Genomic DNA, 24,196 nt, shown 5'->3' on the forward strand with positions numbered 1-24,196 from the left:
CCCTTTCCCATTGACTGAATGCACTTACATGGTGTGTTGTGAAATTATAAATTCTTTGGGGCACAATCTCAGTTTCTCTAAGTTCTGGAAGTTTTACTCTGTAAAATCAGTAGGGTTTTGAAGTATTCAAGCTGGCTGTAGCTACCCTGTCTGAAATGAACTACAGCAAATACTGTACAAGCATGGTGTTTACATTGTTTGGGGTGCTTTTGCTGCCACTGAGAGATCTGCCACTGATCTGTGGAGCCACCTCAGCCACCTCCCTTCACTGAGACTGCTGCTCTTTGGGCAGAGAGCCCTTTTTTGTCCTCTCAGGAAGGGGCCACCCTGATCCAGGTTTCACTCTTTAATCATGGCTGTCATGCAAATCACTGTTTCTTCAGGACCACAGAAAGATGCAGAGTCACAGTACTTTTCCTTACTCTGTTCTGACTCATCACTTCATGGGCAGCAGTGGAAGGTGGAAACTCAAAGTCAGTCCCAGCACAAGGACCTAAAGGACTTCATAAATCTGAGCAACATATTTCACAGAGATATTAGTGAAAATGAAATGCAAGAATTTTCTGCCAGGGAATAAAAGCAAGTGCAGAGTCCATATACTCAGGGGGAGAGGGAAAGTGTTGGAAGGGAAAAGTCTCCAGTATAGCCTCAGAAAATAAAATTCATCTCAATGAATAGGAAAGGATAAACACATCCATAAAATAATTTTTCCTCACTGTGATACCAGTTTTTTAAAGTAAATAATTACACTGATGAGCTAATTCCATTACTGCCTATCAGAGTGATTAATATTGCCTGGCTGTCCCTTTGTAGTGCTCTCTACCATCTACACACTGTCTTTCATCTTGTTAATTGATGGCTCTTTGGGTCAGGGGCTGTCTGAGGGTTACATTTGGGCTATGTGTCTGTGCTTCAGGATGACACACTATGGGAATACCTTGTTCTGCCCGCTCCCCATGTGCTGGGCTTTACCAGCATCCTGTGCTTCCTTCTCCTGCAAAATGATCAGAAAACCTTCTTGTGCAGGAGGAGCTATGCAAGGACTAGGCATTACTTAGTACCAGTTACTCATAACCATACTCACTCCTTTCAAGCCACACAAGAAGTGGAAAGAGCTCGTGGTATGTCACACCAGGACAAAATAACTAGCCCTGCTAAGGCATTTGGGAATTCTCTTCACCATTTTTTGATGAGTGATATTACTATATCCAAAATGAGAAACAGTCCTACCAATCATATTTATGAACAATTTTTTAATCAAGTGTTCCAGATTTTCAGAGAAAAAGAAAGAAATAAGAACTCACCAAAAAATGACACAGTTGGAGTTTTGATTTAAATAGTATGACTGCAATCAAGACATTAAAATATTGGTTTTAAAAGTATCTCAGTGGTAAGTAGGGAAACAGAAGTGCTAAGCAGTATGTAGGGAAATAGACTGGAAACAAAACATGAAAAGCAAAGAGAAGATGGAGAGGGACACCTGAAGTCCTGCAAGCTGTGTTTGTTGTTCACCCTGAATTAGAGAGAAAGAAGTGAGAAGGGCCAAGCCCTTTCCCACAGCAGCTGCTGCCACTTTCATGTCTGGTGTCAAGGGCAGATGAAAAGGCAACAGTATAAGGGCAGCTTTGCCATCTACTTTGCCCAAGTCCTGGAGCCCTTCTGAAGCCTCTGAGAGGTTTTGTTCCTGTTCCCAACTGCAGCAGACATAAATTTACATTGTTTGAATGATGTGTCCTTCCTGCATGTTCCCACTTGGCCAGCTGACCGTGAAGAGATGCTCAGCAGCCAAGCTATTCACTGCAACAAGATGATCTGCTTGAGATTTTCTGAAGCACAATCTGAAATTGTGCATCCATCTTCAAACAATTAGCTGTCAGGGTGCAGTCAAGTTATCTGGAGTACAGAAGACAGAAAATAGTCTAATATTCATACATTATTTATGTTATGAATATATAAGCCTATGCACCTCCTTATGTCCACAAGCAGCACATGGCCTTTATACCACTTCTGTTCCATGAATGGCTTATTGGGCTAGATGTTTAGCCAAACACCATTTCCTTAAAAAAGTAAACTATGGGCTCTCAAGAAGAACTCTTTACTCATACTCAAAAACGTGATTCAAAGTTTTGTTCACAGAACAAGCAGGAACAGGAATTTGAGGAGACAAACAGCTGAAACTCCTAGCACTATCAACTGACCTGTGAGCTGCCAACTGGAGTTCACACAGTAACTCAGCATGTGGCATATCCATTTTTCATTAGAAAAAAATCAACCAATCCTTTTCATTGTAGGCAAAGCAGAATACTAGGAAAATTAAGATGTCTCCTCAGATGGAATATTTTTAGTCTTTTTTAACAAAAGGCTTATAATTCAAGAGTGGAAGCCACTGGTTTTGGCCAGGAGCATCACAACCTCTTGAGGTTCCTTTCATTCCTGAAAACCAGTCATTCTGTCTGGGCCTACCTTTTTACAGATGCATATTATTCAGATTTTTGAAACTGAATTTTCCTGATATATGGAGTGTTGATAGTCCTATTTTATCTTGAATAAAAGGACCTCAGTGTCATCATGTGGAAGCAGTGAGGGAGGGAAATCACCCAGACAGTATTACAGAATGTGCATGTTTAGAAGTAGGTGCTGCAAGGTTTTTCCAAAAGTTGGCAGGTGATAGACAAGTCAGTCCTTAACTATCAGACAAGTCCTTTCTTCATGATGGCATCTTCATGAGAGATGGAAGGGAAGGTGTGTACATGAAGGGGAAAACACTGAATTTATTTCTGGTTTAGATCAATTCTCTCCATTTGTCAAACACAGGAAAAAAATAAAAACATCTGTTTTAATACTGTAAATACACCAAATAACCACCAAAAATGTGCTTTGTATTCTGCAAGACCGTTTGTAAGTGTGACACATAAATGAATATAGCATTTCAATCATATCATAATTGAAGCTGCCCATCCTCCCCAGATCAGGATTTTCCACTTTAGCATGAAGGTGCATTGTTTTTCACTGTTGCCTAAGGTCCCTTTCACCCCATCATCTCAGCATGTTGATAACAACAGCCAAATCAAGGAATGAAACCAGAAGGCAGCTGGTAAGATAATCCTGGACGTCATCTGGATGCAAGTGAAGCATGAGCATCTAATTCATTAAGGGAGTGGGAGGATTAGGGTGGTGCTGAGCATCTATTCTGTTTCATTTGACATTCCATTAATTTAGTCTCTCAGTGGACAGGATGGTAGATACAACATAATTACAGCTCAGAATCTGAAACCCCTGGCATGTCTGAAGACTTATTAGTTTTGTGGCAGTTGGCTGGGGGGAGCGTGGCAAGAGAGATGAGCAGACTTTGTGCTCACTGTACCCAATACACTTCAGTAATAAACTGCATGTAGGACTGGTGGAGTTCTCCTTGGAGATCACAGACACTGCCTCTATACAGCAAATGACTTTCCAAGAACTTTGAGAGCAGAAACTTCCAAGGATGCTTCACAAGGTGAGTCTAATTTGTATCAGATAAAACAGCTGCTTTAAAATCTAGATTGAAGAGGTAGGATCCTAAATTTCTTCTCAGAGTGAACAGCATTGCTGAAAACACAAGCTTCAGTTCCTTGTGAGCCTCTTTTCCTGCACAGCTAATCAAACAGTCATAATGCTTCACTAACCAAACTCTGTCTGAATGAATGTTCAGCTGCAGCAAATCCACAGGCCCTGTTCTGACATGTATTCAGCCTTAGCAAGCAGTGTGCACATCCTACCTCTGAACCACTGCTCTGGAACATGTGGGACACAACGCTGTCACAGGAGCTCTTGGAAAAAAAAATATCAGAAGACATCTGCCCCCTCACCTCTAAGTATCAAAATAAATGGCCAGATTTTCCAAGGGCTCTCAAAATACATCAGCAATTGAGGAATCTGAGAATTTGAGAAGATGTTCCCAACACCTTACAACAATAAAAACAAACCCTTTAATATGTCTCTCACTCCAGCTGACATCTCACCTTGAAGTCACATCCGATTTTATTCCTTTAATAGAGAGGTAGATGTGTGAAAATGTAAAAGGATGTAATAGGAGCCCCCACTAATATGTTTCTCACAGAAAATTTGACATCTTGATACCATATTGATTTAATCTATTGGACACCACTGGCTATCACAGGTGCAGTGTTATAGAGAGAAAATCTGACTCATTAAAAATGACATAAGTCACAGTACCATGACATTTAGATAAACTTAGGATGTACAAACAGACAGACCTTTTAACTGCATTTCAATGCAATTAGCTGAGGGCTGGCAGCCAGATGAACAGTATTAGAGACAGAAACTCTCAGCTAAATCATAGAGCAAACAAAGCATCAGGAACTTGTCACCACTGTCCTTCGTGTCTCGTATCCACAGGAGTCAGAGCTCTCCTGCATTCAGACTGCAGCCCCTGGCCAGGTAACCAAGAGAAGTGACTGTTACCTGTACTCCTGCAATACATTTAAGGGCCTGCTGGAGCTGAATGAAGACTTTTGAAGAGGTTAAACCCACCTGGCAGATGAAACCAGTAGACGAGCACTGCCGAACCCAAAGACTGAATTTCCTCTTTTTCCTCTTGCGCAGCTCCCGCTCTGTACAGGTAGCAATGAAAACAGGGTCCTCATCTATCAGGGGCTCATGTAGTACCTGCAAGTGGCAAGAAAAGAGGCAGGGAAAGAAATACATGATTGCTAAATAAAGGTGCTGGAGCTGCTTTCAAGGAAGTACAGTCCTTGCATTGTGATTGTGTGCATCACCTCAAACAAAGAAGCAAACCCAGTTTTGTTTGATGCTATCATCCAACAAAAACCAAAGCCTGGCCAAGCATATCCCAGTAGGGATAGCTGCTCTACACATAATTTGCAAACACTGCAAGGCACAGTTCTCACTTCTTACTATCTGCTACAATCCAACATTCCTCCAAAATATGCAGGGGATGGGGCAGGGAGAGTGGATTGTTACCAGCATCCTTCTCCATGCTTCTTCATAAGTTTCATATTGTTTGGCAGAATGTCTTCCATCCAAACATCCCCTACAATTTGTTGTAAAGTACATTCCTTGGTTATAGCAAAGGAAAACACATAACAAAGAAGGAGAGAAGTTAAGGGCGAAAAAGATGCTTTCTGCTGCCACTTAAGGAGGTAGTGAAGAGACAGAAAATATTTTTCCTGGCAGCAGCAGCTTTAGGGAAGTCTCTCTTGCCTCAGGAGCTGAAAAAATTGACAAAAGGAGACAAGGATAAACCACCAGAGGCAGGAATAGAAAAAGATAAGGCAGAGTGGAGCAAGTAATGAAAACCTGTGAAAGTGAAGCAACATTCTGCATCCAGGTGATGTAAGTAGTTCCCTGTTTAATATAACTGTTTTGTTGCAGTTCTCCCCATTAATTTAGCAGCAAAACTGAAGTGTGATACTGATAGACACTGTGGAACTCACCTAGAGAAAAGTACTAGTAGCTCCCCACAGCTCACAGGCAGCTGTGCATAGTATCCACATACCTGACAGCATGATGTGCAAGGTGTCTAGCAAGCCACTTGTGAAAGTACAAAGACTTGCAAACTGTGGAAAGGTCTCAGCTGATGAATGCTGACCAAATTCAGACACATACAGCTAAATTAGAGCAAGTCACTGCAGGCTCCCTTCCTTGTACATGAGGGGAAGGCAGTCCCAGCAGGCCATAATTCATAACCTCGTGAAGATGTGCAAAATACTCAGATGGGTTATAATTTAAAGGACTCTGTTCTTTTCCAGAGACCATCCCTCCAGGAGACAAGCTCAGATATAGGTATGCAGAGGCTCCCCCTCTCAGACAAAGCCTTTCCACTCCTGCATGTGTGCTACTTTGTGCACATCTGTGCAGTCAGTGGCAGAAATGAGAACAAAGCTGCACTAAACCCAGGAGTGATGCTTGTAGGAGAGATGTGGTGGGTGAGCAGTTAAGCACCAGAGATGAGCAGCTGCTGGCCTCCTGAATACAAGATGTTTGCTGAACATCACTCTGTCAGCCCAAAATAGGCAACTGTGCCCTCCCCACGCAGTGATGGCTGCACACTGTCATTTATACACACTCCACTTCTTAAGGACTCATGAAACATTCACAGGACCATCTGAAAGCACTCTTGTGAAATGCTCAAATTATACACCAAAATGCAGATGTGAGCAAGGAGAGCTGCATACAAAGCTATTTGTTCTTCCAGCTGCAGCTGCCCTGTTACCCCACTGAAGCCAAATCTTCTTCCTCTCTCAAGGTCCACACAGAACACTACCCTTCCTATCTAAAGGCCACCTGGGGCATTTCCCACTTCTGCCTCAGAGGATTCTGAACAGCATTTTGCAAATATTAAACTTGCCCTCATTTGCTTTTGCCTTTCTGCATCTCATATGCAGAGGAAGGGATCATATCCTTTGGGATAGGGTTGGATACATGGTTAAGAATTTCTCAGCTTCTGGAAAAGCTCTCTAACCTGCCAGATCCCATTAAGTGGTGTGGTTCCAGTGTTATAATCTCCCCTACTGTCAGATGGAGAGCAGTAGAAAGAAAAGGCTGTGTAAGGTTCACCTCAGGACATCTTCTACCCTATGTCATTAGCTTCTTTCCCTCTGCATCACAGGATCAACTCTCCTTGCAGCAGCTCTACTGTGTCCTGTTTACCCTTCATGCCTTTTCTGCTTCTATGACACAGTAAGGCCTGTCAGCCTTACATCTAGAAAGCAAATCTGAATATTTAAAACCTCTCTCCATCTTCCTTTTCTTCCTGCCCATGCTCAGCCCTGCCTTCCCTCCTTTGTTTCCCTGTACTAAATTTAAGCTCTGTAAGTTCCTACTCAGCATTCCTGAAGAGAGAATAAAAATGTGAACAGACTAGATCTGCTTTTGCTGCAAAGACAAAATGTGGACAGTTCTGTTCAGATCTTAGAAGCTCCTCATCTAGTTGCTTTGTTCCCCCACTACCACCATACTGCCCTCTCCTCTCCTCTCCTCTCCTCTCCTCTCCTCTCCTCTCCTCTCCTCTCCTCTCCTCTCCTCTCCTCTCCTCTCCTCTCCTCTCCTCTCCTCTCCTCTCCTCTCCTCTCCTCTCCTCTCCTCTCCTCTCCTCTCCTCTCCTCTCCTTCTACCTGCCAAACTTTCACTCTTTGTTTTCTCCTCAACGTGTATTTGCACCCCAAGTGCTGGAAAGGCATTGACTCCATCAATTGCTCTGTCTCACAGTATCTTTCACTAACAGAACAAAACAGCCACTGTCAGGAGTGCCTGCCTTTCTTATCCATTTTAGATCATCTTCAATGCTCTTTCCACACCAAAATTCCACCCATCCTCTCTCACCAGAGCCCAAACAGGCTTGTAGACAAAGCCCTGAATCACAAAGTCTTTTGTACTTGGAACTCCTGGCCTCCATACACTTAGCTAATGAACCAACATATCTGGGAAACATCTCTGCCTGGGCTCCACGGCCATGCACATCACAGGCTGTCTCTTCAGCCTGCCTCCTGGAGGAGCTGCCCCAGCTTGCCTTGTCTCTGGCTTTTGGTGGGTACCATCCAGTTGCAGAGGCCCCTGGGCAGCTGCATCTGGATGCACAGAGTCAGTCATTCCTTGTGCAAGAGTAGCTCGTGCTCCTGCCTCTCTGCTCCAAAGCTCCTCCTGTCTAATCTAAATTCTCTTGCTGCTGTCTGACATCTCTGCTTGCATATCTAGCTGCCAGTTCTGATTTCATTATGCTGCATGTGAAAGCATCTCCCTTCCCTTAAGAACCCCTCAGTAGCTCCTTTTTTGGTCATTGCAGATGTCCCTCTCCTACTGCTGCAGATATCACTGGCTAGTGAATCTGAATGTCAGTCTTTACCTCCTACTTGCAAACTCTCCTCAGCCAAGCCTGCATCTTCCATGCCTTCTGAGTAAGAGCTTTAAAATGGCACTCATTTTAGAGTAACAACTCACCCACCTAGACAAGTTTACATCCAAAACCCACAACCATCCAACAGTTTTACATTTACTCAACATAAGGTAATCTTCCCCTATAGACTGCTGCTGGAAAGCCATTTTCCTAGTCCATCTCAGTGACCACATCACTTCATTTCTCCCTCATAGCTCTTCTCCAGTATATGAGACAGACTCTTTCTCTTCTCATTTTCTGTGTCTTGCTTGGCCTATGCACATTTTACAGAACCTGTGTGCCATCATTCAAAGATAATTTTGACCTCCAATGAAGCCATGATTCCCCGCTCCTCTGCCCATTTGTTCAGTCTTCAATCAATCCTCTCTCAAAAAAAAAAAAAAAAAAAAGTCAGTTCTTACAGCACTCCATTACCATTAAGTAATTTAAAAATAGCAACGAAGTTTCATCACTTTCTGTTGCCAAACTCTCCCTAAAATCTGGCTTCATGAAAGGATCAACTGGCCAAGAGCTACAGGACATCAGAAATTTACCTTGCTATTCAATATTCTTATTGCTCCTTTGCCTGTCTGTCTCTTGCTCAATGTCTCACACTTGGCTAGTGTTCTCTGAATATTTATGTATTTGTGTCACTCTCACAGAAGCCCTAAGACAGAATGATTCTCATTTGGGACCAGCACCCTTAACTCCTGAACAATCATTTTGAGAACAGGAAATCTGAAATCTAGAGCTACATGACAAGCAAGATCTCATCATTTGGAAATATCCAATATCAAATGAACATTTAATCACGAGGGCACAAAAGCAGGTTGACCAGCATGTTTTTGCCCCTCTGTGTTTTCAAAGAGGCTAAAGCTGTGAGCTGTTTTGGAAGAGCTATGTTGAAACTGCTTAGCTGTACCCTATGATACCATCAAGAATGAAACACAAAGAAGCTGCCCAGTAATTGGCCAAATTTAGCACCGTTCCCTTGGAGCAAGAGGCTGGACCCACATCTCTCTTCTTGCCTGAGGGGTCACTCCTGCTGGAGATAAGAAGGCCACTGTTCCCAGCTGGTATTTCACTGGGCAGATGTAAAACCGGTTCCAAAGCACCAAAGAGAAGGTACTTTAGAGGGAGAGGGAAGCAGACAGTACCTGGAGTTATGCTCCTGACCTTTCCCACAGCAGTCAGAGACAGCAATCCTGTCTAGCCACATCCTGCTGACGAGCACATAAATACTCAGCAGGCACAGAAGGATATTTGAGCAGTGATGTTATTTCCCCTGAACTCCTCTGGTTTCTGGAATCCAGTGTATATCCTTGGCAGGTGAGTACCCTTGAATTTGTTGCTCTACCCCTCCCAAGTGCAGGCAGGGCATCCTCCCTGCCTTCAGGCTTGCAGACAGTAGCACAGCTACAAAGCTAAGTAGCAAGGATACAACACTGCTTGCAAGAACAGACCCAAATTTCCTCCTCTTGTTGCTCAGGTAGAGGCAGTGTTTATTCATACAGATGATGCTGAGGAGGGATAGGATGCAGAGAATATTCCTGTCATTTTGTGTTTCACTAATCTAAGTCAAAATATCATTTTTTAAACTTTAGAAACTACAGCTAGCACTGCTGATACACAATTAAAATGTTCTGGACTTTCAATTCCTTCATAAGCTGGAGAGTAATTATTTCCTTTTGTTTGCTTAGTATATTTAGCAAAATAATTATAATTCACTAGATGGTTTTCTTTGCTTTGGTATACTGGCATAGTTCTTTCTCCCTGTTTCCTTTCATAGCAACTGTGGTGTTATTTTTACAGGCACATTTGGTTAGGGGGAGGGGTCACAGTAATTTCTGACAGAAGTTCCACTTGAAGAATCTTTTCTAGCTCTCCAAAAATAAAAGATCAAATCAATAGAAGAAATAACTTTGAAGGCAGATGTTGTACTGCCTGCTGGATGCCGATTATCCCTGCTCTGTCCATTGGAGTGAGTTAAACAGGGCATCATCCTTATCTTTGTTCTGTGAGTCCACAGTGCCAGAAGAAGAGTCAGTAACAAGCCTACACAGAAGCCCAAACAGCCCTCCTGCATTCAACAGGAGCTGTGATTTAGCTGTTTGATGCCTCTTACAAGAAGGCAGCATAAAGCTCATGGGTCAGCAAAAAGCCACCCAGGTACCACAAGTCTCCTGTTTAAGATACAGATGTACCTTAATCAAAAAATCCATTCTGAACTTGGGATTTCAGGTATTGCTGATCACAGAAACCTGGGCCCCCCTTTACAACTGGCTTTCAGAGGCAGAACTTCCAAAAGCCCTTCTAAGTGCTACTTTCCCCACATCTTTCCATTTGTTTCTGTGCAACTGGCTTATTATTTTTAATTATTTCTGGTATTTCTCACTGGACATTCTGGGTTTGATGTTTACTGCAGTCTGCACTCAAGACAATTTGCAGAGAGAGATTCTTTCCTGCTGTTTTGAGCAGATGGGGTCCTCATCTCTTGAGACAGGTAGTGTGCAGCCCTGACTGATGGCACCCAAGAGGATATCACACACAAGGCTTCTTTCAGGAGGAGGCCTGGAACATCCCCCAGTAGGCTACTGGAGATACACTAGGGTATTTTTAACAACAGATTCAAAACCTTATTCTTTCTCACAAGGTTATTTTTGAAACTGTATTTTAGTGCTTTTTGTTCCACTCAATATCACTGAAACACGCTGCGTAGAAATCACTGACGTAAACACTGACAAAGGAGCAGAGAAGTGGAGGGGGAAGGAAGAAAATTGGGCTATCTCTACTTCTTCCCTCTTATTTTCTTTAAGTAGAATCTGCTTACCAAGCTCAGGATAAAAATACATTTCACTTGTGAAGATTTAGATGTTTTGCCACTGCAAACAGGGCGCTGTGATTTTATCAATTCAGTTCTCAAGCCTTGCTCAGGATGGGGAATGGGAGAAGGGATATACATGCAAATCAAACCCTTTAATGGATTTGCACTCACAGTGTGTGCCACAGCACACCATTATAAGCATTTGCATTAGACAGAGTGATCACATTTCTGAAGCCTTTATCTTCTGCTCATTGAAGTCAGCAGCCATAAGGATTCAATTTCATATCTTTATGGGAGCTCAGTCCCAACAATTGCATGTTTCTCACTGCCTGTTCTGTCTTAATGGAAACATACCTTGTATAGCTTAGTGAGCACACTCCTCCCTCCTCCACTCTCTATCTTAACAGTTTTTTAGGCAGCTGTGTTCTCATGAGTTATACAGATATGATTTTTATTGTCTATAAAATAGAAAAAACTGTAATCACTTGCCATTTATTTTAGGCACACTTCAACGGATGTGATGCATCTATGTGTTCATTAATTTTGTGCAATGGGCAAAAATGGGATTCTTCACAAGGGAAACAGGAAGAAAAAGAGGACTATGGACACAACACCCTTCCCAAATGCCTAAGTGAAATATTTATATTCTGGAAATAGAGAATTGATTGAAAAGTTATATCAAGCAGTAACATATTTCATGCTTATTCCTTTTTCTTTCCAGATTTCTGAACAAGACCAGTAGCAACAGCTTCAAAAGCAGATCATTTGTATTGAACAAAGTTTAAATAGAGTATGATGAATATTAAAAGATTTTCATCTGTCCCCCTTTCCAGTCATAAGGAAGCAGCTGTGTTACTGGACTATGCAGCAAGCTAAGGTCAGAGACAGTCACTCTAGCACACTCAGCTCCTCCATCCAACTCAGCCTGCAGCAGGAGCAGCTTCCCTCCATCCCAGCTGCACCAACTCTGTCCTTTCTACCCTTGCACAACCTGCAGCCTCCCATCCTCAGTTTAGCAAAACCTGCTGGTGCCAGCCTCACTGAGAAGTGCCCAGGCTTGCTCAGGACACTAAAGCAAACAGCTGCAGCTCAGAGAGCACCATGCCCATTAAACCTGCTTGGTGCCTGCACTGAGAGGCACTGATGAGCACTTGCACAAGACAGTGATGCTTTCTCACCTGTTTCATGGAGGCACCTCAGCACAGCTTCACTCTGGGAAGCCCCAGCTCTTTCCCCAGACAGCTGTGCTGGGCACTTTCTGTCACAGTGAGACAACCAGAGTGCACAGGTCAGATGCTCCCTGCCAACAGCTTAACTCTTACCTGGGCTTGTGAAGGTCTGAAAGCAGAGTCAAAGCCATTCTGCAGGGAGTCCAGGAAAGGCTGGATTTTGTAGAGGCTATGCGTTGTCTGGCTGGAGCGGAAGGCCACAATGTGGAAGTACTTCAGAATCTTCTCAAACCTTGACTGTGTCATGATAAGTGCAATGCTCTTGTTGCTGTAGAAGCCGCTGCTCCAGATGCTGAGAACAGACTCACAGTGGTGGATGCTGGTTGATATCATGTAGCCTAAGAAGGCTTTCATTTCTGCCAAGGTGACGTCAACCCAGGTGTCGTCACTACCAAACCTCTCCTGGTACTTCTTGGCATACATGTTGGTTTGGACCACCATATTCTTTAGTACATTGTCAGGGACAAAGAGCTGAAAAAAGTCCATGGCACTGGCAGTCAGGGGCATTTTTCGTGTTGGACCTAGGATAAAAGCAAGAAGAAAAGATAGGCACACTCCTGACCACCACAAGGCACGTCCAACACCAGAAATTAAAAGCATGATTAATTTTACTAATGCAAAAGATGGTGTGCACCCGTTGTCTGACAGACTTCATCAGAAAACACCTCCTCCCTCCCATATTCTTCCTCCTGTATGGTACTATATACTCTGAAAACTTTCTCCCTCTGCTCTGCACACTCATTACTTTGTAGCATGCAGTCCTATGAGACAAGCAGGCATTTTATTTCTCTACTTAGGATTATCTGCAACTTTTATCCCCAGCAGCTGTTTTGGACTTTTTCTGGATAGTCTTATTTTGCATGGCAGAGCAGTGCCTTCCTTCAAACAGCCCAGAAGGACAGTGTGAATCCTCCAGAGACAGCACTGCCCTCATCCCAGATGACACAATTCCTAAGCTCTAGAACTGGATCCCACCTTTTCTCCTGTACCTCTAATTCCTTCCTAGTTCTAGTCATAATTTTATGACTTTCACATCTGCCCCTGCTCCAGACACAGTCACATACAGGTCATATTTATGTTTTTGAGTTTTGTGTCTTTGCCACCACATTGGGGTTTTATCCTGCACACTGATATCCCCAAGAAAACACATTACCAGAACAAGTCACAGCTACCATGTGGCTAGTGTCACTGTCCCACGTCACAGGGAATATTTTTAGCACTATAATGCATGCAGTGCTCCTCTTCCTCCCATAATGTAATAAGCCTTGCAGTCCCATGCTGTCATTACTCTAGCATTTCACTGATCTTGCACCTTCTCTGCCAGTTTCAACTACTCCATAAGAGGAAGGAAAAAAAAAGCAAAAAGGAGGTTTTAAGGGCTGGCAGCACTGTATCAGTGTTACAAGGTCAGCCAGTCAAACACCAGATTACACTAAGCTGAATTAGGAACATCAAACCCACAACACCAGGCATGCAGACACCAGCATTTACAGCCCACTCTCCTCTAATCCCTCCCACAAACTAACCAAGCTCCATTCCAAAAGTAATAGGTTTCATGCTCGCACCTCATGGTACTGTTTTAATTACCAGGTAAGGGCAAGGAAACATTCTCTATTCTACAGAAGCAGTGAAAACCAACACCCTGAGAGAAGCAGCCTCTTTGAAGCCAGCAGACAGGGGAACACTTAAAAGCAGCTCTCTACCCCTGTGAAAAAGACAGTGCCATGGGTATAATCCCAAACCAAGAGCATGAGCCAAGAAATACTGCACCTTAGGTCTGCAGCCTTCAGGCCTGGGACTGTCTGAAACACTCTTCCTAATCAAAAGGAGAAGGCATATAGCTTCTCATTTGGAGTTCTGCCCAACAAGGGCAGGTCTTTCTTGCACTACAGGGCTGTTTGGATCTCAGCATCCTCTCTCCCAGCTGCATCAGAGCATGAGATGGACCATTCCACAATCTGGCTCTAAAGATCCACTAGCACCTTGGTCAGGTGGCATTCTCCAGCATCCCTGTATCTCTGCTCACATTCCTAGTTACAGCAGCAACTACAGCTTGCAGAAATTTTCCATGAAACAGAACTACAAGGAATTACACAAATACTGTGGTTGGACTTTGCTCTTAAGCCTTAATATTTGGGTGCACTCTGGTGAACTCAAGTTACTAGAATGACAGCAAAAATAGCATCAAGACTTTGAAACAGTAAAACTTCAGATTGCAAAGAATGCCAAAAAAGCAAACAAATTTGTTTTTTTTTTTTTTTGTTTTTTTTTTTTTTTTTTTTTTTTTGTTTGTTTTTTTTTTTTTTTTTTTTTTTGTAAGTACAGCAGGGAAAAAAATCATCTATTTAAAGATTACTTTCCAATTTTAATTTGTGAGATTGAGAAACTTTCAGTTGAAATAACATTCCTCTATGTTGTAAGACCAGAGGAAAGAGCCCCACACAAACCATGCTTTGGTAAGGGCAGAGGAGAAAATGCCAGTTTAAATGATAAAAGGTTTTCATTATCAAGTGAAAACTATAGGGCTTGAATAGATAAATTTACTTCACCCTAACTGCTAGTGCAATACTAAAGCTGCTTAACAAATGTTTTCTTCTTTTGATCAGGTTAATGTTCTTCTGGCACTGGCTTGACTGTTATAGCTCACAAAATATGCTCTGCACATGATTCTGTATCTTCATTCTTCCCTGTAACTTAATCAAGTTTTTATATTCTTCAGTAGGTACGGCTTCTGATAACAACACATGGAAAAGAGTGTATTCCTAGTTATATAAGAAACCTTGAGTTACTATAGAAATCAACTCCAGTGCTCAGGCAACCTTCCAGGTAGCATATAGAGATGGTTTTGAAATACTTCAGAATTTAAATACTTCAGAAGCAGAAGCTGGGAGTAGGGGTAATGTTTTAAATCTTGTCCACAGCAAACAAGAATTCATAAAACATTAAATCTTACAAAGTAAAATAGTTCATCTTGATACTTGTGGATATAAACAAGAGGTACATGCTGGACTCCATCTATAGGGAGGTAAGAGCACTGAGAAGCACAAAAAATGTACTTTTGGTGTAATTAAATTTTCAGCAGCTGCACTAGTTTACCTTGATAAGTGATTATGGAAACCTGACAGGTATATGGGATATGATAAGCCTTCCTTACTCAGCAGTCCTGCTCCAGCCATAGAGAACCTGCTACCTCCTCTCCTTCCTGAAATAAATATCCAAGCTTTGTACCTCATTGGTCGTGCAGAACCCACACAGCTCTAAAAGAGCAAGCTGAATCACTTTCTGACTCAAACATCAACATAATTGTTGATTAAATAAAATTATGAAACCCCTGTATAATCTCATTGTCTTAAAAAACAGCCTTTGCCTCACTGGCAAAGTGAGCACAACTGATTCATAATTTACTGATATGCAATATAACAAGAGCAACATTGAATTTGAGTAGGAAAAGAACTGAATTTTTAACATTAATTGAGCTTTGCATAGTTAATGACCAGCCTAAAATATTTAAATATGACTTTCTAAATACACAAATACATCCCATAGAGAGAGCCAACTGTCTGTATAAGGAACTTAAATACCTAATTCGTACTTTTAAAGGATTTTTACATTGGCTTAAATGGCACTTACCCAGAAAATACTGATATGAAAAGAGTTCAGTGTTTCATACATGCACTGTTTACCTTTCAAAGCTTTACTCAGTCAAATGAAAGAGTGGCTTTGCCTAGTTGTCCATTCTCAGAATGATTATACAATTAGATCTGTATGTAAAATTCAGATTTTTCTCTCTCCTCTGGTATAGAATGTTTGCATGGTGAACATATTTACTTTCATAGGGTTTCCTTAAAAGCCAATCAGGGTTTCCAATACAAATCACAGAGACAAAGTGCAAAAGCACTCTTGGAGTGTCTGAACCTGCAGCCAGACCCAGTATTCTGTGCACAATCAGGGCAGGGACAGAGATCTACTGAGTAACCTCTGACTGGGTAGCACACATGCCAGCACCAGAACTTTGGGCTTGCTCTAAGTGACCTTGCAGGACATGGAAAATAACAAACAACTTCTTTTATAGTACAGCCTACACACACAAGCTCTTCTTCCTTCTCACCCTGTCTGCCAGCAAAAACTTGCCTGTGCAATCCACAGCAACCAGCTTGCAAGTCATTACTGCTATTTTGACTCATTGGTTCCATTTTCTCTTTTGCACTCAGAAGGAATGCCTCCCACAAAGAGACATCTCCATTTGTAAGAATAGTTTCAAAATAAATGAAAAAACGAAGCATGCAAAGCCATTTGTGTGTCCATACTGGGGATCTGACTGTGAAACAAGAGCTGGCACCTCTCCCTGGGAGTGTGTGCATTGCAGAGCCCATTTTGGCTCAGCCCAGCTCAGGGCAAGCTGCAGCTGCTCTGATGGCTAGCAGGAGAGCAGGCTGCACACTCAGCTTCTCAGCAAACATAGCCACTGCAGAACAGCCAGAAAGATTAAAGAAAAGTTCAGGTGGAACTTCAGGCAGCCCCTGCATGTGGTCCTACAATCTCTGGTCTTCTCTCTTGGATGGGTCCCCGCTGGTCACGTTCTTCCCCTGCTTCATTCTCTTTCTAGTCTTCCTCGCTGAGCAACGCATTAGGAAAAAATAAGAACCCCAAGTGAATGAAATGCTTTTGCTTAACTGGTTTGCAGAATTAAGTAATTTGATAGCATTTTTAACAGGTTCATGTATCCTTTCCCATTTTTTTCTATTCTAATTACCAATGTATAATTTAGTAACTCAGATTTCAGAGACTCAGAATAAGAGATGGACAAAAGAAGGAAAGTTTCAAAATGTACTGTAACCTATCAGTGCTTACAACACAGCATACAAATCTTAAGAAAGTAAAAGGCATCATTATTTTGGGCAGGATAAATCAGATATGTAAGGAGAAAATGCAGTGAAAGAAAGCTCTTTTGCTCTGCCTGCAAAAGACTCTGCTCTCAGTCAAACTGCAATTGAGGCCCACAATAAAATATCCCATTATGCTGACAGGCCCAGGTGTTACCCTATGTATAATAACCCACATTGCATGGTTTGTAAACAAACCTTGTGCAGAGCTAATCACAGCTGACTTTAAAATTAATGCAACTTCATTAACAGCTTGGCAGACCCCAATACTCCTACATCAGGAACAGGAGCGATAGAAGCATCAGTTCAAGAATTCAGAAGTAATTTTATTGTCTTTTTTGAGGAAAAATATAACAATTTATAGCTACATACAAGAATAGCTCATTAAGTGTATTATATACAGATACAAACCTAAGAAAAATCAACCTAAAAACTTTTTTCTTTTTGGCTGTTGGGAAGTACTTTCTCCTCCAATATATGGTACAGCCTTCAAAAACCAAGGTTTAAAAAGCCAATTAATTCCTTTTTCCTAAGTCCAAGCAATTAAAGACTGTTTTATATTCCTCATAAGTTACCTTTGCAAAATGATTTTTTACCTTTGCACAACATGATTTTTGGGTCTTATTTAGAGAACATAAAAAGATGCTGACAGAAGCCTTTTGTCAGAAAATAGTCATCCATCAAAAAAATCATGACGTCTTTATGGAAGGTGTCAATTAATGAAATATGACAGACAGTTAAAACAATTTCTCATCCTTTTCAATGTGTAGAGAGCATTATACAGAGTGAAAAAAAAAGAGGCAAGAAAACAAAACATGCTGTTTTAATATTTCCCAAGCGAATATTTTTCAGAATTTCTCTTCAGACTAAGTTTCCTCACGTAACCTTTGAAAGCACTGGAGCTTATCTGGCTTGCCAGCATATCAGCTTTCATATCAGCTCTATTCTTAATGGCCTGGAAATGAACATCAGACCATCCTCAAACCATAGCCAGTTTGATGGCCTTATAACAAGCCTGTCAAGACAGCTTGAAGTAAGTTCACGTAACATTTCTTTTCTGAGATTTATTCCAGTTTATTTCAAAAACCTTCTGTAGGAACTCCTGTAGGAACTGGGCAGCGAGTATCCAGGTCTTTAGGGTATAATGCTGCATGTTTTTGTTCATCTTCATTAGAAAAAGCTACCAAAGCTTCAGTGACAGACCTACTTTGCTAAGTTAAAGGCATCATCCTAATGAACCACCAGCTGTGGTTCTGACCGGTATTTTGGGAAAGTAGATGTCTGCATCTGTTATTTTGGTAGACAAATCTTAGCTTCCTTTAGGGACTGCCTTGCACAAGAATTCAATATGAATGATGAAAACATGACCCATACTGTGGCATTGCTTGGAGTTGAGAGCCAGCTTAGGAGGAGGTAATAAAAAAAGTCAACAACTCCCAAGCAGACACTCTTGGCTTAGAAAGAAGAAACTGGACACAGTCCTTCCAAAGAAGGTTTTTTGGTAGAATATTAGGGCTTACTCTCAGCAGCCCGTGCTTTTGGGTAAGCTTTTTCAAGGTCACCTTTAAGAAACTTACTTTGCACCCTTGCGTGGGCGCTCAGCAGACGCACTTCTGCTCTACATTTGGTTTCAGTAAGTCTACCCCAAGCTACTTAGCAAAGTGTGATTTGACTGCACTCTTCCAACCTTATAAATAAGCCTTTGACAATGCCTCCACGTCTGCACATAATAACCGTAGTCAAAAAATTGTTCCAAACAGCTTCTCTGAAAGGCCACTTTCTCTTCCCTCCCCGGCATTAAAAAGGATTGTTTTCTTCACAGCATCAGCAATAAAGCCATCCACAGACTGCAGTCTGACTTTTATCCATAGAGAGCATTAAGAGCTGTGTCTAGAAGCAATCCAAGGACAAATGAAAGTGGACTAAAAACCAGCACAGAGCTGCTCTGTGCTGACTCTGGTCCTAAGAGTCTCTGGCCTCCACAGCACGCAGCACCGAGCTAGTGATAAATTAAATAGAGAACTTATTTAATAAATCACATAGTAAAATTTAAATTAAACAGTAAAATTAATGAAGTATTTAGCAAACTAAGGAAATTCCTGCAATTCAGCTTCTTTCCATGCAGTGTACTGGATCTAGACTGCAATTCAGCTTTTTTAAGCATTATAGCAAAATCCTTGAGCATTAAGTGTAGCAGGTCAACCTGGCATAGGTCAGGGATGAGTGATGCACAGTTCCACAGTCTCCTCCCCTGATGCAATACTGACCTTCCAATGCCTGGGGTGATAACCAAGGCACCCTGCCCATTCCTTCTCCATACTGCCAGGTGCTGGCAGTTCAGCCTGCAAAAGGTGAAGAATTCCAGTGGGGCATCCAGACTGAGATACTAAGGGTAAAGAACTTTGGCTGTCACTCAATAGATTACCTTGTGTGATAAGACATTGTAGAAGAACAACTGAATTTTGGGGCATTTTCAAGAGAGCAAGCAGGCAGGTCTTACACCATGACCAGATGTATGTTGTACCACCAACAGTGCTGGTCTGAGATTGAGAACATGCCAGACATATTGTGGCAGTCTTCCATGGAAATTGCCTTGTTTTAGATTTAAGCCACAGCAAAAAACTGTTTAATTAATAGAGTATTTCTTTGTGTTTGCCATCATGTTTTAAAACTACAAAGCTTCCAAGCTGTGACAAGTACAAAGAATAAAAAGCCCACTGCAGCTGATGTTGACACCTTTAAATATATACTTAATTTCTGTGGTGAGATTTTGTAACCTACCAAACACCATTTTCCCAAATCCAAAAGAACTTCCCAATACACTGGTACAAGGTCTTAGGGTTAAAATCATTTCCAAAAGCCCAAGACCTTAAAGCAGCAGAGTCAATGCTGAAGTAGTATCATATTGTGTCAGTTTACATAATTCTTTGCACATTATTTTGCTGTGGGACTGCATTTGCTCCTCCTCAGGGGAATTCCTGCTGCAGCATTTTCCATGGCAATAGCCCACAGGCTCTTTTGCCTCTGTAGTTTTCTATTATCATTTTACTGCACTGCTCCTGGCAGCCCAGCTGACACTGGGCATATCTAGCAGATTAGAGATGACCATCGATGTGCTGACTTCATACACCACCTGTGATACAGCTTTTAGTAGATCAAGTAGCAGCTACACATCTGTCTGTGGGCACAGCTGTGCACATTTATGAAATAACTGTGCAAAGCAGCATGGATAGTTTTATGTCAGCACAATTCCCATTACCAGCAGGGTGACCTCCATAACTAAATCCCAGAAGATTTCTTTGGAATGGTTCCATGGGGGGACTCCTCTCCTGCACTGGCAACTCTGGCAGGTGGAATCCCACCATCCCATCTTTCTGTCCCAGACTCCTGGTCTGTTCTAGTGCACACTGTTCACAAATATTATTACCCTCATGCAACTTGCTCCTTTCCAGAAATTTAAAATAAAAATCCACCTTAAGCATCAGTAATATTTGATGTGAGGACCCTGCCTTGAAAAGGTAGGGCTTTTGTGTTTGAAGGAGGTATCTTTTCCAAGCAAATAATCAGAATATTTAATTTATCTTTTGTAAATAAAAGTCAATAAGTCAGCATAAATGACCCAACTAATGAGATGCTGAAAGCCTTCACATCAACTCCTGCCTTTTACATACAACACACACATGTGCCATTGAAAAAAGAACCTCACTTTTTTAATAAGTTTCGCAAAGAAATGGCTATTTTATTCAAAAATTAGTTATTTAAGAAAAAAGGGGGAAAAAAGGAACATAGCAACCAGAAATCCAGGCAGTTCATTAAAGCATTGGAGACAACCCTATAATGCACAAACATTAATTTCAGTACAGAACCTCCTAATGATTCATATCCATCCCACATGAGCTAAGGTAGCTACAGTACTGCTCTCTGCAATTGCTTCCCAGCAGCAACAGGCTCTTCCTGGAGAAGACAGGGAGTAGTTGTTAGGGTAAGCACACAGTCCCCAAAGCATTCAATGCTACTTCTCATGAACAGATAGGAGCACCTACTGCAGCACCCACCTGGGAGAGGGTGATCAGCAGGGTGATGCTGCAGCTCTGCTAGAGGAGCTCAAAACCTGGAATCTGCCAAGGAGGCTGGTGACAGGAGCTGCATGGGGATAAGATCCAGGCTTTTTCAAACCTGTCTGTACCAGCCTCCCTTGGATTTTACTGCTCCCTGCAGGAAAGCGTGCACTTGCATTTCAAGGTGAGTTTCATCAACTGCACAGTAAGAAAAGTCTTCTCTGCTGTCATCACCCCAGACTGAGGCAAAGGAGCTCTCATCACTCTATATTTCATCTGCACTTACACACCTGCTTTTAAACTTATAATTTCCTCACTTTATATTCTCCATGTTCCTCCCAAACACCCTCAAAAATCTTATGACAAGCCACATGTTCTCTGCTGGTGCATTAGGCTTAGAGGCAGATATTTTCTCAGGACACCTAAGATGCAAAGTGGAGGTCAATGCATTTGCAATCCTTGCTAGGGTCAGGACTCCTCTACACATGTAGAATATCACTGTGTGCTTTTTGTTTTCTTTTTGCTCTTTTACTCCTGCCCCTGTTGTTAGACTGTCTTTTCCCATACTGTTCTGCCTGCCTGAAGAAGTGGCCATGGCTGCAGGCTGCCTGAACATCTCAACTCAAAATAGGCAAGCAGTTGGAAAGTTCAATAAATGACTTCTACATACCATGTACATCAACATCCCTAATCCTCTTACCACATACAGGATACATGACACACTCTACAGCACTCCAAGTGCCCAGGCTTCCTAATAACTCTTATAAAAAGCTTTAAGAAGTCAGTGCACTTCTTCAACTATTCAAAGTGAAAAAAGGACAGTCACCTGAGAAAAAGATGGGATTTATTACTTGTACTGCCTGTGTTAACTTTAGGGTGACACAAATATGTTTACAAGCCAGAGGTCAGCTTGTCCAGGCTTCTTAGGGGCTGCCAACACATGAACCAATAAAAGCTGAAAGATTCATAAGAATTAATCACTATAAGAATATTGTTTTGGTTATCAAAGGAGAAAGAAGCTTGTATTTCTCATCTTGGACCTAGCAGCAAGAACGATTTCATACAGCAGAGGTTTTCAAAGAACTTCATGGTGTGTTCACATTTTAAAAAAAGGAAGCCTCCCACTTCCTAAGCTTTCTGGACCTAACTACTAAAGTTAGTTTTATCTAATAGACAGATTTTCCCCTTCACACAGCCCTTACAGTTCCTCAGCCATTTGTCACTGTGTTCACAAAGCTCTCATTTAAACAACATTTCTTTCCATTCATTCTTTATGTTGACTGCCTTATAAAATAAATTTAAATAAGATCTACTGTGGGACTGCATCAGCTTCTTGATGTATCTCCTTCCTGCTCACTGTGAATGGCCCTGTATAGGTAGCATTTTAACTTATTACATGCCTCTCTTAAGGTCCAGATTCTATAACCCCCACTGATGTTTTAGTAGGGGGTACAAAAAGCTTTCAGATTATTATTAGCAAAACTGGGCCTGAGGCTTTTACAGCCTTGTGTGAGAAAACACCAAGCCTACTAGGCAAGCCAGAATGCTATTTATTTGGGGAAGAGAGAAAAGAGGGAGAAAGCAGGTGAACATAAGGCTTTTCATCACAGCCACATCTGGGTCTGGTAGCATCCCTGGCAGGGGGATTCAAACCACTTCAAAGAAATTCTCTTTCTGGGCCTGGACTGAAGCAGTTTGGCAGAGCTGAGCACAAATGACCACAGTCCTCCTTGCCAAGACCTAGGTGCCATCTGCTTGGTCAAGCATGAACTTTTATCAAGATCCTTTGATAGGCCTTAGCACAGTGCTTTCCAGCATGGGGTGCTGCACAGGACCATCTACTGGGGTGCTGGAAGAAAATATTAAATAATAATTCAAAAAATAAAAATTTAATAGTGTTAATTTCATGTTTATCTCATTCTGGTTTAAATTCTGGTTTTGTATATGCTTTATAATCTACATAGTATATTAGTACAGTAGTGCAGGTATATAATCTATAAATAAATAAATATACATAGATTGGGGATACCTGTTGAAAAAGCTTCTACTGATAGGGGTGAATGATCAAAAATGATTGAGGAACACTGCCCTAGAGTACTCCAGTAACTACATTCAGGACTAAAGCAGCCTAGTAGATACAGTTCACCTTCTTTATAGCAGAGAGCTGAATGTGTGCTCAAATCCTTTAAGCTTCAGCTGATCTACTTGTAGGTTTTACTCCAATATAAAAAGGAGTCATTCCCTTTGTCCTCCAAGAAAACTGTCTTCTTGTAAGAACAGGATATCAGTCAGAGCCCTTCTGCATTGGTATAACACTTTTCATGTCATTAAAGAAATACATATTATTCAAGTCATTTTTCACATACCACTAAGGTAATGCCACCTATGCATATGCTTATATGCATCTCTGGATTCAAAGAATAATGCACTATATTTACATCCCTTGACACTCCCTTTTGAATTTTAATTTGTGTCACTCACAAATGAAAAGGCTGTGTTAGAGCCTTGTGTTTTTCTCTAGCAGAAATAGGTTTCCAGAGCAGACACTCATTTTGCAGTCAGCCATGCAAATCATTAATCCTAAAAGCAAGACTGAGGCTGCAATATATGTCATGGCAGGAAAAAAGGGGAATATCTTCTTACTACAAAAATTATCTGTAATCTATCCTGCAGCCCCTTTGTCCTCCCTCCTGGGCCTTATGATCACCACAGATTTTGGTCACTCTTCACAAATGTTAGCAAGCAAATTGGAACTCGTGTTCTCCAGGAATTTTCCTTTTGATCAAGGGATTTAATGTTAGTCCCTACCAGTCAGAACTGATACCAAACTTTCTGCTGTTGTACTTTCAATAAATATCAAAAGGGATGTCTTTTAAGAAATTTTTGAGGCTACAGTTTGACAATAGTAACTTCTTTTAGGGTCTTTTCACTCCAGCTAAGCAGAAACCATTTGAGGCAGATACTTAACCTTAAGCAGCAGTGATCAAATTATTCTTGGGCATCAGTGCAACACTACCCTGAAGTGCATGTTTTGAAGTGAGATTAAGCATATTTCTTCTAGCCTAGGATTGCTCCAAACAAATGATTTAATGGTATAAGTTTGTAATGCCAAGTGATGCAGTCCATAATAAAACAGAAAAATAACTGCAAAATAATTAATATTGGCAAGTGTAGTACAGAGTCCTTGAAGACACAGCAAAAGAGGTGCTTAGAAAAAGCTCTCTTTTTTACTTGAGTTTAAATACTTGCTTACTTTCTCCTCCCTCTTATAAATTACAAACAAGGCAGCTAACAATGACTCTACAGCA

General features: G+C 41.5%; 1 protein-coding gene across 1 annotated transcript in view; it reads right to left on the reverse strand.

Annotated features, from left to right (window-relative positions):
- The window catches only part of PGBD5 (piggyBac transposable element derived 5), a 67,227-nt gene that overhangs the window by 30,760 nt on the left and 12,271 nt on the right, over positions 1 to 24,196 (reverse strand). Inside the window, exons 2-3 of the mRNA XM_056486587.1 lie at positions 12,041 to 12,468; positions 4,534 to 4,668 (exon numbers count right to left, since the gene is read on the reverse strand). Coding sequence (XP_056342562.1) covers positions 4,534 to 4,668; positions 12,041 to 12,468 — 563 coding nt within the window. The remainder of the gene's footprint in view (positions 1 to 4,533; positions 4,669 to 12,040; positions 12,469 to 24,196) is intronic.

Source organism: Oenanthe melanoleuca, chromosome 3, assembly GCF_029582105.1.
Source record: "Oenanthe melanoleuca isolate GR-GAL-2019-014 chromosome 3, OMel1.0, whole genome shotgun sequence".
NCBI lineage: Eukaryota > Metazoa > Chordata > Aves > Passeriformes > Muscicapidae > Oenanthe > Oenanthe melanoleuca.